A 16,381-nucleotide genomic window follows, 5' to 3' on the forward strand; every position below is an offset into this window, starting at 1 on the left:
AGAATATGCATATGCTCAAATTATACATATTGTATGATATGTGATGCAATGCAATTATGTGATTATTGGCTATATTATATCAAAATAATATGGGTGCTACAAACAACACTAATTTTAAATAATTAAATTACAACATAAAACAATAAATTATCTATAAAAACACACAAAAATATATAAAATCAAAATAAACTCAATAAATTTAAAATTACTTTAAAACTTAATAAATCAATTAAAAACTCAAGAATTAAACAACAATTAGCACATAAAAAGTGATAAAATAACTCTATTTTGTAGAGTTATCATGTAGCATTTAAGTCTTTTTTTTTTACGGCAAAAGTCCCTAACGTTACATAATTAAATTTTTAACGTTAGAGACTTTTGCTGTAATGACCCAACTATTTCTAAGACCTTGGACCATTAAAAACTACTAGACATAGCTATTATTTTGGAAAGATACATAAGAAATAATATATATTTATTAAAACTTAAAATATTGTATCACATACATAACAATAGAAAATATGACATGGGTACCCATTGTTTAAAACATAAAACATAATTTTAAACTAAAGAAAATTGTTTACAAAACTAAATGCGGAAAAACATGTTTTAAAATAAATAACTTCATCCTCGATCGACACGCAGTCCACACATTCCATCCATCCTCAACACACAAGTCAAGCTACCAAGAATCCTTCCGCCTTCCAGATTCATTTTCCTGGATCACACTAAAAATAAAGGAATGAGCCTAATGTCCAGCAAGGAAAACCTACTAAAGACATACATCATAAACATAAACTATAATACATATGACTATAAAAACATATATCATATAGGACTACAATATTAATGGTCATTAACTCATTAACATGGCATGTGATAAACCATCGAGGTCCCCTGTCTAATATCTGAGGTAGGGTAAACCATAACTCTAAACCATGAAAATGATAAAATAATCTTGGGGCTTGCTATCTAAGCAAGTCATATGCTCAAGCAACTAAAAACATAATCTTGGGGCTTGTTATCTAAACAAGTCGTATGCCCAAGGACTACAAAACATATCATACGTATACATATTATAGCATAAACATATCATAACATAAACATAACATATAAGTATAACATATCATACAAACATACAAGATCTATTCTATTTTCCTTACCAAAACCGGAATATGATAACAAATGCGGGACTTGGAACACTCCTAAAACTAACAATAAGAATGGTGAGTGTTTCTAAAGAATAAAGAATGAATGTGGAAGCTAAACCATCAAGAAGAAACTTACCAAGAAAGAACTTAAGTTTCAAGAACCAATAACGAAAGTTAGGATCTGAATAAAAGGAACAAAAGAAAACTAAAGAGTTTTAAAGAATTGGACTTAAAGAATAGGAGTACCTTAGTTAACCTTATGGATTGGTCTAACTCCAATATCGAAATACACTAATCCTCACTTCCCAAGTATTGTATAAAGCTTAGGAATGACAAAGCTTTTTTCCTTTCCCACCCAAGTGTATCACTCTTATGTTCTCACTGACACCTTGGAGTATGATCACAGCTGAAGACTGAGGAGAAGGGCTGGGTTCTAAGTCCTATTTATAGAGTTCTAGGAATAAAGATCTTCTTTTTTGCTTTGAATATAAATAATGAATTTAATTAAAAATATTTGAATATTCTTCGGTCAAAGGCTTAGGACTTGGTCAAATTGTTCAGAGAGAGGTTGAAGGAGTCAAAGCTTGATATTTAAAATTAAAAACAAAAATAATAAAAACAAATAGAATCATAACTTCTAACTCTCTAAATCTCGTAACTCTAAACTCACCTGCAGTAAAATCAACATAACTGAAGTTGTAGGACTTCGATTTAGACCATCTTTATACCATTTGAAAGCTAATTCAATTATCTATAACTTTCTAGAAATTCTATTTTTCGAAATTCATTACATAACTGGGTCAAAAATAGGTTGGAAGTTACAGTATTCTAAAGTTACAGGAAAATTAATTTAATTATCTAAATAACAACCTAATCCACAAATAAATAAAATTGTGACAAATGTCATGCTCCTAACAGATTCTGGTGAAGACTAAGTCTTATATTTCCCTTATTTTATCATTAAAATAATAATTCCTTAATAATCATGTATATGACAAGTGTCATAATCCTATTGGCTCTATCTAAACCTTAGGAATAACCATGCTCATGACAAGTGTCATTTTCTTATTGGCTCTATCTAAAATCCATAACTATTGCTAGGAGTTTCCAACTAAGTCCCGGTTTGAACCAAAATCCATGAATCTAACATACTAAAAACTAATACTATATATTGCTACTACTACTACTATCTAACTAGTTAAGTAAAATTCTGGGACTCTACATTTGCTTCTAAAATATAAAAGATCAGGACTTAAGTGCTTCAATTTTGAAAAAACGGGGGTTTTAGCCGCGAATTTCCCTATAATTTTTTTTTTCAAAAAGATCAAATACTCTTAGCATATAAATTTTTTTTTTAAGGGCTATTGACTACCCTAGACAATCCCATATTAATTACAAAATTAAGAAAAAATATATATATGTTTTTTTACATTATGTCATATATTAGTTTCTCAATTTTTTTTCTTTACATTATTTAAATATTTTGATTAATTAAAATAATAAATAATAAATTTGGAGAGAGAAAGAAAGAAAATTGAATAAATCATTTTTTTTTTAAAAATGTTTAAATGAGCTCTAAAAATTCTACAAATGTAGAGAAGTAAATTATTAAATTATTTTTTTAAAATTATTCAATTTTCTTTTTTTCTCCCTCCAAATTTATTAATTTTTATTTATTTATTTATATCTATTATTTTATATAAAAATGTTTAAATATATAATATTTAAATGATGTAAAGAAAAAGTAGAAAAATTAATATATGACGTAACGTAAAAAAACATATATATACTATTTTAATTTTGTAATTAAAAAAATTAATATGTGACTAATATGGGATTATTAAGGTACTCAATAGCCCTTAATTTTTTTTATATGTTAATTATAGAGTATTTGATCTTCTTGAAAAAAAATTATAGGAAAATTAGCAGCCAAAGTCCCTGATTTTTTAAAATTGAAGTACTTAAGTCCATAATTTGTATTTGTTAGCGGTAAAAGTCTCTAACGTTACATAATTATTGTACAATTTCACCATTTTAACAAAGATATAACGGATTGGGGAAATAATGCAATAATTATATAATGTTAGAGATTTTTGCCAGCAAAAAAAAAGATTTAAATGCTACACTTGAAAAAAAAAAATTAGAATCAACATAGACATATTCTTAAATATTTAAAATAGGAGTACATTTTCCAAATATATGATTTATTTTATCCTTGACAATAAAGGAGACCCCACCTATTCCAGATAATGAGATATCTTAAACAATCATTGACTTGACTAATGTTTTTGTGAGACTACCAGTCTATAAAAGTTATTAAAAGGGTCAGAAGGTGTGGGAGAGATCATTCTAATAAACTTGTTTGAGCTGATTGAGTTCATCTCCATGGCAGCTCACTCAGATAATAGTTATAAGGAAGCCATGGAAGAGAGCTTATTACTAAGGCCACAACAGAGCAGTGAAGAAGAAAGAGGTATTATTAGGAGGAGGAGTAGTATCAATGGTGGGAATAATGAGATTGCTCTAACATGGAAGGTGTTTTTTCAAGAAGTGAAGAGATTAGGGTTCTTAGCAGGACCACTTGTGGCAGTGGTTTTATCTCAGTTTCTATTACAGGTTATTTCCATTATGATGGTTGGTCACCTTGGAGAACTTGCTCTTTCGAGCTCTGCCATAGCCAACTCTCTCTCTGTGGTCACTGGTTTGAGTGTTCTTGTAAGTTTTTTTTTTCCTCTTCAAAAACCCTAATCTTGCTATGAATGTTTGTGATGGATAATGATAGAAACCAGAAAATTATGCAGAACCATGAAAAGGGCATCTTTTGTTATTTGTCTTTGAGTAGATGATGCTCTTTCCAGCTCTGCCATAGCCAATTCTCTCTCTGTGGTCACTGGTTTGAGTGTTCTTGTAAGTTATTTTGTTTTCTATTCAAAAACCCTAATCTTGCTATGAATGTTTGTGATGAATAATGATAGAAACCAGAAAATTATGCAGAACCATGAAAAGGGCATCTTTTGTTTTTTGTCTTTGATTAGATGATCAATTGTTCATGACCACATATTTTGCTTACAATAAATATATTTACCCTATATACCAATTTATTGGTTTAGGTCTTCTTTTGATTTAGAAAGGTTTGAATTAAATAATTTTAATTTCCTCTTTTAGATTCACCTTAGTTTTAGAGATGGAGTGACCAACTTTGGTTTGTTATCATGATTAAATAACTATATTTGCATGACTTAAGATAATATTATATTATAGAAAAACACATAAAAAACACACATAGTAGCTTTGCTGACACTTTAATTTATGCCATATTTATATATATTTAGTGCACATATTATAAATTAGAATTAATAAAATTTAAATTTGTAATATAATATAGGAAATTTTTAAGGTAGGGACGTCAAAAAGAGCCCTACCGGTGGGGCTCTTTTGTGTTCTCAAGCCGTGAACAGTTTTCGGCACGATTTTTTTTTATGACTATGTATATTGTAGTTATTTAGAGCATCCTGCAAATTTTCATAAAATTCTGAATAATTTACAGTATCGAAAACTAGTTCAAAAATAGATTGTTGCACGCGTGACTAATTGTTTTATGCGCGTGGAAAATAGCATGTTTGAACCTAGTTTTCGGCACCATAAATTATTCGAAATTTTTTGAAAATTTGCAGGATGTTCTAAATAACTACAATATGCACGATCATAAAAAAAAATCGTATCGAAAATACAAAAAAGCCCCACCGGTTGGGCTATTTTTGAAGGCCCTTCCATAAAATTATCCAATAATATAAGACTTTTCTCTCCAACTACTGAGCAAGCTTTGAATTCTCCACCATATATTATAGAAAAAAGACGAAGAAGAAAAAGAACTATTAAAGCCTACCAAATGGTCTGATATGATACATGCATCTCCCTTGACCAATGACTTTCATTTTGTATGTGGAAAAGCTTCTATCTCTTAAACTATGATTGAATTGATAGTGGAAAGGCAAAAGGAAAGAAAAGTAAGTGAGGAGCCTTGTCTTTGACTGATAACTAATTTTGTTCAAAAAAAAGTAATAATAATAGTTATTACTTTATCAAGTTGATTAGTAAAGCAAATTGTGTAATTATTTTTCCATACTCTCTTTTCTTTATTTAAAGTTTCATTTTCCAAATTTCCAAAGGCATCCCTAATTCTTTTGAGTCATAATGATTAAACAATATATGAACTGGCCATCGTGTCCTTAGGCTAGACAATAAACTTAGTTGGATGAATTCTATCCTTCCACCTATTTGTAATGAGTAATGATATATGCACCCAAACATTACACACAGTGATGTAGCAGTTTAGCTTAGTCAATCACATTTATTAAAACTGAGACTCACTGTTTTAAAAAGCAGTGATACGTCACTATGTATAATGTTTGGGTGCACATATCATTACTCATTTGTAATAACTCTTCATTCTCTTAAAAAAGAAAAAACTAAAACTAAAAAGATTTTGTAATTTGTATGTTTTATACAGTTGGGAATGGCCAGTGCACTTGAGACCATGTGTGGGCAAGCATATGGAGCCAAGCAATATAAGAAACTTGGGCTTCATACTTACACTGCAATATTTTGTTTGTTCTTGGTTTGTATTCCATTATCTTTGATTTGGATGTTCATGGGAAAAATACTTGTTCTCATTGGCCAAGACCCTCTTATTTCTCATGAAGCTGGAAGATTCATAAAATGGCTTATTCCTGCTCTCTTTGCATATGCAACTCTTCAACCACTTGTTAGATACTTTCAAACCCAAAGCATGATAGCTCCAATGGTCATGACCTCTTGTGGCATACTTTGTTTCCATATTCCTCTATGTTGGGTTTTAGTATTCAAGTCTGGAATGGGAAATGTTGGAGGAGCATTGGCCATAAGCATTTCTTTCTGGTTAAATGCCATCATACTCGGGTTCTATGTAAAGTTTTCTCCTTCATGTGAAAAAACTCGAGCTCCAATTTCTATGGAAATATTTCACGGGATCAAAGACTTCTTTCGCCTGGCTATCCCTTCTGCAATAATGATCTGGTAAACTACAAATAGCCTTCTTTTTATAATTATTTTTCACAATAGTATTGTTTTGATAATTTTTTGCAAAATGACCTTCTAGACGCCCTAACACCCCTCAATATGGGCCTCTTGGCAAAATGACCTACTTTTAAAGTCATTTTGCACTCTAGCCTAGATTTAATAATTCTTTGTAAAATGATCATCCATAATTTAGATAGCTAGTTAAAAATTTAGACAGGTGGTCGAAAAATTTAAACAGCTAGTCGAAAATTTTAGACAGCTGGTCGAAAAATTTAGACAACTAATCGAATTTTAGACAGAAGTCATTTTGCAAAAAATTATCAAAAGTAGGCCAGAGTAGAAAACCACTTAGAAAAAGAGGTTATTTTCACCAATTTCTCCCTCAATATCCTACTAGAAATTCCTGACACTGGATTCGGGGGTGCATAATGACATTATAAAATAATCTATTTTCACCAATTATATGTTAGGTTGTGATCTTTGTTAACTTTTCATTTTCTCTTTTACTTATCATAGCCTGGAGTGGTGGTCATTTGAGCTGATTATTCTGATGTCTGGGATGCTACCAGATCCACAGCTTGAAACTTCAGTTCTTTCTGTATGGTGAGCCATTTTTCTTTTGTGTTAGTTTCAGCTCTATACTATTGCCTTACTTATATCAATAATACTAATACTACTATGTTGCAGCCTACAAACTATCTCTACATTATATTCAATTCCATATGGAGTAGGTGCTGCAGCAAGGTATATCTATATCTATATCTATATATATATATATATATATATGCACTCATACATATTTGTTCAAACAATGCTTATATGCAATCAACTATGCTAAAACTAAAAACATATCTTATTTATACAGTACAAGAGTTTCAAATGAATTAGGAGCTGGGAATCCACAAGGAGCTAGGATTGCAACCTTTGCTGCAATGTTTCTGGCCATAGCAGAGACAACTATAGTAGCCACAACCCTTTTCGTGTGCCGAGGTGTTTTCGGTTACACTTTCAGCAACGAAAAGGAGGTTGTGAACTATGTCACAGAATTGGCTCCTCTGGTTTGTTTATCTGTTGTACTAGACAGCATACAAGGAGTCCTATCAGGTTAACAACAATAGACTTCTCAACTCATTTGCTAAACTAATGACAAAATAACCGGACAATTCTCCGACTCTTCACTGTTCTCGACTCGTAAATAGTTTTCGGCGCGTTTTTTTTTATGACTGTGTATATTGTAGTTGTTTAGAGCATCCTGCAAATTTTCAGAAATTTTTGAATAATTTACAGTACCAAAAACTAGGTTCAAACATGAAAAGCACGTGCATAAAAAAAATTAGTCACGCGTGCAACATGTTTTAACCTAATTTTCGGTACTGTAAACTATTCAGAATTTTCTAAAAATCCCGTCGATGCTCTAAATAGCTACAATATACACGGTGATAAAAAAATCACGCCGAAAACTGTTTAAAGGCCGAAAACACTGAGAACCCCACCACCGGTAGGGCATAAAGTGAAGTCCTTATAGGAGAATTATCCCAAAATAACCTCATAATAAGATGTCAAATTTGTATTTCATTAAAACATAGAATAACAAACGAGTATAATCCCTATTCAATGATTTATAAGTGTATATATATATATTTACAACAATAATGTAATGTTTCAGGTATTGCTAGAGGATGTGGGTGGCAGCACATAGGAGCATTCATAAACCTTGGGTCATTTTATCTGTGTGGAATTCCAATAGCTGCTATGTTGGGTTTTTGGGTACAATTGAGAGGAAAGGGGCTCTGGATTGGTATACAAGTAGGTGCCTTTGTGCAAGTCACTTTGCTTTCTCTTGTCACTGGTTGTACAAACTGGGAAAAACAGGTCTACCCTTTCTTCTTCTCTATTATTACATTATTTTCATTTCTATATTACCCTTATATATTGATTAGAATATATGTTATCTTAAGCTAAACACGTCAAATGCTTTTTAATAAGATTCTAAACTTCATTTTTTTTCATTGTTAATGTTTTGATGTTTCAGGCAAGTATGGCAAGGGAGAGATTATCTGGGGATAGATCAAAAAATGACTTGGAGCAGCAGATGAGCTGAAAATACAATTATGAATGTATTTTTCTATATATACATTAAAATTCATTGCCAACTTTGAGCACAAAATAAACATTTGGGATTTTGATTTATATGGAAAAAAAAGCTATAGATCAGTTGCTTTAGTAGTAGTGTCTTTTTAAAAAGTGTGTTAATTCATCTTTGGCTTAAGAAAATTATGAATTCCATTTTAAAACCAACCATGTCACACATTTTTATGGGAGATACTCAAAAGTGAATTGGTTTAGATTAATTATGTTCACTAATCATGCTAAGAATTATGAAAATTTAATTGATCATAAATGGAGTAATCCATGTTCTTGTAGTATTCACAGACTTTCTATATGAGTTGTGCTTTTGATGTAATTTGCTTTTTGTCTTTTTCCAATAGTCACTATTTCTCTTAACATGTTTAGGTTGCCTTATATTATACATATTATTAGAATGAATTACCATTAGATCTATTTTGATATTGTATAAAACATAGTGTAAAAAGAGATATTAGCGGCGATAATACCTAATTTTTTTCAAAAGTTACACTTTAATACCTAAATCTTTTTTTTTTTGCGGTAATAATACATAAATCTACAATTTTGGTGCAACCGTTAGTACTCATCATTAACTGCCCATTAAATATCCATGTGGCACATTTAGGTATTATCACGTGCCACGTAATTACTTATCAGGTAACTAATGATGAGTACTAACAATTGCACAAAAATTGTAGATTTATATATTACCGCAAAAAAAATTGGGTATTAAAGTGTAACTTTTGAAAAGATTTTGGTATTATCGCTGCCAATTAGACTAATAAAAATGTGTTATGTGGGCACTTAACAATGAGTACTAACAGATGCACCAAAATTATAGATGTAAATATTATTACCTCCAAAAAAAGATTTGGGTATTAAAGTACAACTTTTGAAAAAAATTAGGTATTATCTCTGCCAATATCCCATGTAAAAAATTGTCTTATGAATTGTATTCCTTTGTATATTTATTTAAAATTGTGCTCTATATAGATTGAAGGTTGTATTTAAATCTCAACATCTTAACCTTTCAAGAAGAAAAAAAAATTGTCAACAAGTTAATAATACATAATTAATAGAAACTTAAGAGGAATGGTTCAAAAACATTCATGTGGTTTGCTCTTATAAAATCTGATATTTGAGTTATTTTTTAGTACCTAACTCAACTATTATTACAAGACAGAGAGCCTAAATTGAAGAAAAAATACCTTTGTGTAAGCCTACTTTAGACATAGCCAAAGATATTAATAACTAGTACCAAAATTTTTATGACATTCCTTTCTGGTTGGATAATAAATATTACCTCAACTCCAAGGCAAGAAACTCTAGCTTAATAGAGTACTATGCTCAGATCTTTCCTCAAATATCCTCTTCCTTGCCATTTTTGCCTGCAATATTAAGACACCCCCACAATTGATTTTGGCATATATATATATATATATATATATATATATATATGTATGTATGTATATATATATATATAGAGAGAGAGAGAGAGAGGTTACATTAGAATAAGGTTCCAATGTGTAAATTATTAAGTATCAGAACTATAGGTGGTTTAGATGGCTGTTTGTTCTAGCCATTAAGTCATTAACTGTGATAATTCTCTAGATATAAATACCAATCTGATATGGTCTCTTATTTTCTTACGAAAAACAATTAGGATAAGTTTCTTTCTTTATGATAGCTCTTGCCTTCATTTTAGCAATCTACAAGCTGGAAAATCTAAATAGAAACAAGTCTCAAAAGAATCAAAACTTGAGAGTACAGATACCTTTTCATCCCAGTTGGTACACATTGCTATCACAGAAAGCAGAAATGCTTGTAAGAAAGAACCAGCTACAATCCCAATCCAAAGGCCTTTTCCTCTTAAGTCTAACCAAAAACCCAATGCAGTGGCAACTGGAATTCCTACCAAATAGTATGCTCCAAGATTGACAAATGCCCCCAAGTCCTGCCATCCACAGCCCCTAGCAACACCTGGTTTAGGATGAGAAAAACACACTTGATTGATTCTGACTAGAAGTGGTCATAGGCATAGTCTAGTGTTACTATACTTCTACTCGCTAAGACGAGTCCCAAGTTCAAATATGTCAAAAAATCAGACCAGAAAGTCTTATTTAGTGAATGTATCAACCAAGGAAGAAAGAGCTAAGGAAACCTGAAAGAGTAGCGTGCAAACTGTCGAATATGACAGATAGACAAACTAGAGGAGCCATGTTCATGGCATAATCCACAACTTCCTTGTCATTGCTAAAGATGTAACCGAAAGCGTTTCGCCCAGCAAACAGAACTGAGCTTACAATAATGGATTGGGAGACGGCCAGAAACATGACAGCACCAAGTGCAAGACGCGCTGCTCTTGGGTTTCCTGCACCTAATTCATTTGAAACTCTTGTACTATTTGCCCCCACCCATAAAAAAAAAAGAGAAAGAAATCCATTACTAACAAAAATGTTGAGATTTTGTTATTCAAATTAATGCATGAAGTTTAGCTAAAGTACAAACCTTCCAGCTGAACCAAGTCCTTCTGGTATTGTATAGAGTGTTGTGATGGTAGACACACTGTTTAAAACAACAAAACTTTCACTCAATTTAAGGATTCAGTCAAATGAATTTTGTGGTAATTTTGAGATTTAAAATCCAAAAGATGGATGCATATCAAAACAGTTATGATAGAGATATACCATACAGATAACACAGAAGTCTCTAGCTGTGGATTTGGCAGAATACCAGACAGCAAAGTAAGCAGCTCAAAAGACCACCACTCAAGGCTTGAATCATGACATAAAATGAAAAAAAGTACATAACTAAAAGCTCTGTCTGGAGAAGAAACAAAATAACTACACACTTTGTAGAAAAAAGAAGGGTTTATACCTTTTTGGACCTTGTGTTTTTTCTCATTACCTGTTTGGACCCTGTGTTTTGACAAATTACTTTTTGGACCTTATATTTTGTAAAATAGTTAAAATAGAACCCTAAACTTTGATGAACAAAAAATTGAATATAACAACACAGTTTTTAAGCAGAATGATTTTATTTTTGTTCTGAATTGTTAGTTTGGTAAATTATTTGTGATTTTAGTTGAGAAAACATTGACCAAAAAATCGGGTTCAGGGTTCTATTTTAACCATTTTACAAAACATAGGGTCCAAAAAGTAATTTGTCAAAACACAGGGTCCAAACAGGTAATGGGAAAAAACACAGGGTCCAAAAAAGTATAAACCCAAAAAAAAAAGTTGGTATTATTACCAACTCATAGCAGCAGAAGGAATAGCAAAGCGCAAGAACTCTCCAAATCCTTGAAAGAGCTCAGAAAAAATTGGAACCCGGGTACTTTCACAGGCAGGGGAAAATGTCATGTACAATAAGAGTAAAATCACATTCAACCAATATGAGATACCAATAGATATGGCAGCTCCACAATGTTGTAGTCCACACTTGAATACTAAGGTCCAACAAAGAGGTACATGGCAACAAATTGAAACACAAGAGCTCACTAGCAAGGGCTTGATCAAGCTTTGTGACTGAAAGTACCTAATGAGTGGTTGAAGAGTTGCATAAGCAAAGAGTGCAGGGATGAGCCACAACAAGAATTGACCTGCTTCTCTTGAAATTTGGGGGTCTTGACCCACAAGTACAAGAATTTTTCCTATGTAGGACCACACTAGAGACAGAGGGATACATACTAAAATTAGGGAGAAAATTGCAGTGTTAGTTTGAATTCCGAGTTTTCGATATTGCTTGGCTCCATATGCTTGTCCTGAGAGAGTTTCCAATGCACCAGCCATTCCAAACTGCTCAACATGAAAATTCACAGACATTTGTATAAACACTAGTGATTAATCCAGTTCTATATTCTTTATTCTCTATTGAAATTAACATAAGAAATAGAGAAACACAAAATCAACTAAATTTCTACTATTATGAATGAATGAAAAAAGATTACAAGAATATTAGAGGAATTTCTTCCATCCAACCGAGCTCATTGTCTAAGCCAATCTATGAGCCGAAATGAGATTGAGATATTACCAGAATATTAGAGAATAAAGCTTTAAACCCCTTTTTCTTTTGTCCTCATAAAACTTATGATTGTTAGATTGCTTTTGTAGCTTAATAAACTACTGACATTCATATCTCTTTTGGATCCAAAACATTAAAACTCTAAAAAGGGACTAATCACCAATATTTCCCATAAGTTTGAGAAAACAAACTAGTAAAATCATAATGAAAAAAATTCTTATGAATGTGTAATAGGGTATGGGCAAGCAAGAGTAATTGAAGAGAAAGAGATGACTCACAAGAAGACTGAAGCCAGAAACAGCACCAATGGAGATGGCAATAGCAGTACTCGAGAGATAAAGCTTACCCAGATGACCAACCATCATAAGAGAAATGATTTGTAGAAAGTAGAGTGACAAATTCACAGCCACCATAGGCCCTGCTATGAAACCCAATAGCTTCACTTCTTCAAAAAACTCACCAAATCTTATTGCTTCAGAAAACCCATCTCTCTCCTCCTTTTCTTTTGCCAAGAGACCCTCTTCCATGCTTTCTTTTTCTTCTTCTTCTTCTCTCATGAAACTCTCTGCCATGGCTTCCCTCATTTCATACTATTTTCTCCCTAACGTAGGAGTAATGGGGTAGGCCTATTCTATTTTTTGTATCAAGAATCGAGTTTCCATGTCTGACAGTGGCACATTCCGAAAAAAACTCCATTTATGAGCATTGATTATTCAACAAAATTTATAGGACTCAATGCATGAACTAATGAAACAAAACAGGGAGAGTTTTTTTATTTTTTATTTGCTTTGAATAGCTGATATATCACCAGAATATGTTATTATATTTTTGTTCAAGAAGATAAATTTGGTGAATTATTAATATATAATATCATATTAGTCTCGTTTTCCTCCCTCCAATTTTTATTTATATAATTTTGAAAAGTATGCATTTCAAAAATTAATTATATTTTTTAAGAACTTGTGTTTTGTGAGTTAATTATTTAATTTTTGTGTTTTGATAAATTATTTTTTGAACATGTGTTTGTAAAATGATTTAAATAAGTCCTTAAAACTGATTTATTTTTTATTTGCTTTGAATAGCTGATATATTACCAGAATATGTTATTATATTTTTGTTCAAGAAGAGAAATTTGGTGAATTATTAATATATAATATCATATTAGTCTCGTTTTCCTCCCTCCAATTTTTATTTATTTAATTTTGAAAAGTATGCATTTCAAAAATTAATTATATTTTTTAAGAACTTGTGTTTTGTGAGTTAATTATTTAATTTTTGTGTTTTAATAAATTATTTTTTGGACATGTGTTTGTAAAATGATTTAAATAGGTCCTTAAAACTGAATTTTGATCAAACTTATTGAGTTAAAATTATAAATAATTTACCATACTAACAACTCGGAACAAAAATACAATTATTTTGTCTAACAATTGTGTTGTTATATTAATTTTTTTTATTAAAATCGGGTTTAAGATCTATTTGAATCATTTTAATAAGTCAAAAAGTAATTTGTCAAAACACATGGTCCAAAAAAAAATAAAAAATATATATATAAACTCTTATTTTTATTTGAGTTTACAATCTCTTTTTTAAAATATATTTTGACTCATACACTATTGGAATATAATGTCCCACATGGAACAAGTGTAAAAATATTGAGCTATTAATAAGAACATGGGTATAACTCCATTAATTACTAATTAATATTTAGATGGAACCTCATAATTATTATTGTTGACCCTTGGATGGATGAGTAATACAACCGAAAGATAATAGCTAAAATTCTCTTGTTCTCTGTTCAAAAGCGTAAACAAAGATTGGCCAACAGATCCCGCTCAAGGAGAGTATACGACTAGGCTGGTCGTATATAAAACTCAAATGCTGTGTCTCCCTGGTCGATGGTCGAACAGATTCTCTATCAGGATTCTCTATCAGGTGTTAGCCACGTGTTGAAAATATTTGCCACGTTATCCACACTTACTTTTTGGATAACAATTATCATAAGTCATATTCCTAGCAGACATTTGATCCACACCAATCCAAATAGTGATCCGATAATGAAAAATCATCTTTAGATACTGTATTTATAATTCTTATTAGATGTTTTCCCTTTTCCAATAGTTTTAATCTATAATTCATGTCGTTTTCTGAATTTATTGTAGTTTTTAATTTCCTATCATTTTTTTTAATTTATTTTTGTCTCTCGCTTTGATGTCGTTTTCCGATTTATTGTCCTTTTATGGATGATTGTCGTTTTCATTATTTCACCGTCGTTTCTAATTTCAGTTTTCTTTCTTTCATTTATTGTCGTTTTCATAATTATACGTCGTTTCCCGTTTTGTTGTCCTTTTCCCAATTTGTCGTTGTTTTTCCTGTTTCTCTTTTTCTTTATTTATTGTCGTTTTCTTGTTTGTTGTGGTCGTTTTTAAAATCATCTGAAGATTGGTCAAATCATTATAATAATACAACTATGTCATGTCGAAGATCATATTCTCTCACTCGTATCAAACCAAATTAACAACTACATAAAATTAATACAACTTATTTTGTCAGTTGGACAAAATCCAAGTCTTACTACATTAATTTAATCATGTCAAAATAAACATAATTTTTGGGAGTTTTTGAAGTGAGAAGAAGAAGCCATGGCAGAGAGCTCAGTTGGAGAAGAAGAAAGCATGGAAAGGGGGCTCTTAGGAAAAGAAAAAAAAGGTTTTTTGGTGAAATATGTTAGAATATTTGGTATGCATTAAACATCAGAACACATCAGCAAAGTTACGTTATTCTTCCAGTCTTGTATACCATTTCGCCAGATGAGTCTGCGTTTATTTCTGATATTTTTTTTAAGTTAGATGACAGTTGTAAAACCTCCTATAAATAAGTCTTATTATCTCAGTTGTTTAAGGGTGAGATGAGAACAGATTTTATTTTGTAAAATATGAGCTATTTCAGAGAAAGAAAGAGAGAGAGCCTGAGAGAGAAACACTTGGGTCTTGGGTGAGAGATTTCTTTGTACATGGTCAAGTGTACTTGGGGTTTTGCTTAGGTTCAAGACATTGTAATCCATCAAGTGTAAAAGTTCTCTAGTGGTGACAAGTTGTAATCTCCATTGTTGTTTCATAGTGCAGAGAAAAACATCCCAAGGGGAGTTCAAAGAGGATGTAGGCTCAAGTTATTTGGGTTGAACCTCTAAAATTCTTGGTGTTCATTTTATTGTTTTTCTATTGAAATTTGTGCATGTTGTGTCTATTGGTTTATTGATTTTGTGTCTGTAGATGAAGCTGGTGTGAGGAAGGTGAATTCCCTAACAAAATATTTGATGAAGCGAAGCTATTGGGTTACATTGCAGGACCTATGGTGACAGTGAATTTGTCTCAGTATTTTCTTCAAGTGATTTCTATAATGATGGTTGGTCATCAGGGTAAGCTTGCTCTCTCTAGCACAGCTATTGCCATCTCCTTCTGTGCTGTCGTCACTGGCTTCAATGTTATTGTAAGTCAATCCTTTCTCTTCTTCTTATATATTTTCTCTTTCAAAATCTGATACATATACTGAAGAAATTGTGAATAGCTTGATCTTATTGATATATTTTAATCGTATATATATATATATACAAAAGAATAGAAAACAGGAAACTAGAGCTGTAATTCTAATCTAATTCCTAAACTCACAGTTATCCATATATACAAAACATTAAGAGAATATCTCAATACCCCCCCCCCCTCCAGTTGGAGCACGAGGATCATAAATGCCCAACTTGGAAAACAAAAACTGAAATTGACGGGTCCCCAAAGGCTTGGTAAAGATGTCCGCAAGTTGAACAGTTGTAGGAACATAAGAAGGAAGAATAGTGCCGTCTTGGATAGCATCACGAACAAAGTGACAATCTGCTTCAATGTGCTTTGTTCGTTCATGGAAGACTGGATTCCGAGCAATATGTAAAGCTGACTGGCTATCACAATATAGCCCAATAGCATCAGTATGTTGAATCCCCAAGCTAAGGAGAAGACCCTTCAACCATTTCA

At 31.5% G+C, this 16,381-nt stretch overlaps 2 protein-coding genes across 6 annotated transcripts; one reads left to right on the top strand and one right to left on the bottom strand.

Moving 5' to 3' along the window:
* Positions 1-503: 503 nt before the first annotated feature.
* Positions 504-13,095, bottom strand: LOC133821849 (protein DETOXIFICATION 14-like). 4 transcript variants are annotated; one of them, XM_062254006.1, is made up of 8 exons: positions 12,638-13,095; positions 11,589-12,133; positions 11,024-11,110; positions 10,845-10,901; positions 10,498-10,736; positions 10,111-10,316; positions 9,640-9,724; positions 504-718 (listed from the first exon to the last, which is right to left on the bottom strand). In XM_062254006.1, exons 1-7 carry the CDS (start codon positions 12,941-12,943, stop codon positions 9,662-9,664), a joined length of 1,503 nt encoding a protein of 500 aa, XP_062109990.1. In that variant the 5' UTR covers positions 12,944-13,095; the 3' UTR covers positions 504-718; positions 9,640-9,661. The 4 variants fall into 4 exon arrangements, with proteins under 4 accessions (XP_062109990.1, XP_062109989.1, XP_062109988.1 ...); XM_062254005.1 differs by having other exon boundaries at positions 504-728; XM_062254004.1 differs by lacking the exon at positions 504-718 and having other exon boundaries at positions 9,399-9,724; positions 12,638-13,094.
* Positions 3,476-8,432, top strand: LOC133821848 (protein DETOXIFICATION 12-like). Of its 2 annotated transcripts, XM_062254003.1 has the most exons (8): positions 3,706-3,866; positions 3,953-4,058; positions 5,662-6,206; positions 6,726-6,812; positions 6,897-6,953; positions 7,075-7,313; positions 7,876-8,081; positions 8,242-8,432. In XM_062254003.1, the coding sequence occupies exons 3-8, from the start codon at positions 5,668-5,670 to the stop codon at positions 8,308-8,310; spliced, it is 1,197 nt and encodes a 398-aa protein (XP_062109987.1). In that variant the 5' UTR covers positions 3,706-3,866; positions 3,953-4,058; positions 5,662-5,667; the 3' UTR covers positions 8,311-8,432. The 2 variants fall into 2 exon arrangements, with proteins under 2 accessions (XP_062109986.1, XP_062109987.1); XM_062254002.1 differs by lacking the exon at positions 3,953-4,058 and having other exon boundaries at positions 3,476-3,866.
* Positions 13,096-16,381: the final 3,286 nt, after the last annotated feature.

The sequence above is a fragment of the Humulus lupulus genome, chromosome 3 (assembly GCF_963169125.1).
Source record: "Humulus lupulus chromosome 3, drHumLupu1.1, whole genome shotgun sequence".
Taxonomy (NCBI): domain Eukaryota; kingdom Viridiplantae; phylum Streptophyta; class Magnoliopsida; order Rosales; family Cannabaceae; genus Humulus; species Humulus lupulus.

Bases quoted from the DNA above. Each gene is read 5' to 3' on its own strand.
- LOC133821849 (XM_062254006.1), bottom strand. From the start codon at position 12,943: ATGAGGGAAGCCATGGCAGAGAGTTTCATGAGAGAAGAAGAAGAAGAA. The intron at 11,111-11,588 runs GTAATAATACCA...TCATGATTCAAG, and splicing joins CCTTCTGCTGCTATGAGTTG to CCTTGAGTGGTGGTCTTTTG. The intron at 9,725-10,110 runs GTATCTGTACTC...TTAATATTGCAG, and splicing joins GTACCAACTGGGATGAAAAG to GCAAAAATGGCAAGGAAGAG.
- LOC133821848 (XM_062254002.1), top strand. From the start codon at position 3,537: ATGGCAGCTCACTCAGATAATAGTTATAAGGAAGCCATGGAAGAGAGC. The intron at 3,867-5,661 runs GTAAGTTTTTTT...TGTTTTATACAG, and splicing joins TCACTGGTTTGAGTGTTCTT to TTGGGAATGGCCAGTGCACT. The intron at 8,082-8,241 runs GTCTACCCTTTC...TTGATGTTTCAG, and splicing joins GTACAAACTGGGAAAAACAG to GCAAGTATGGCAAGGGAGAG.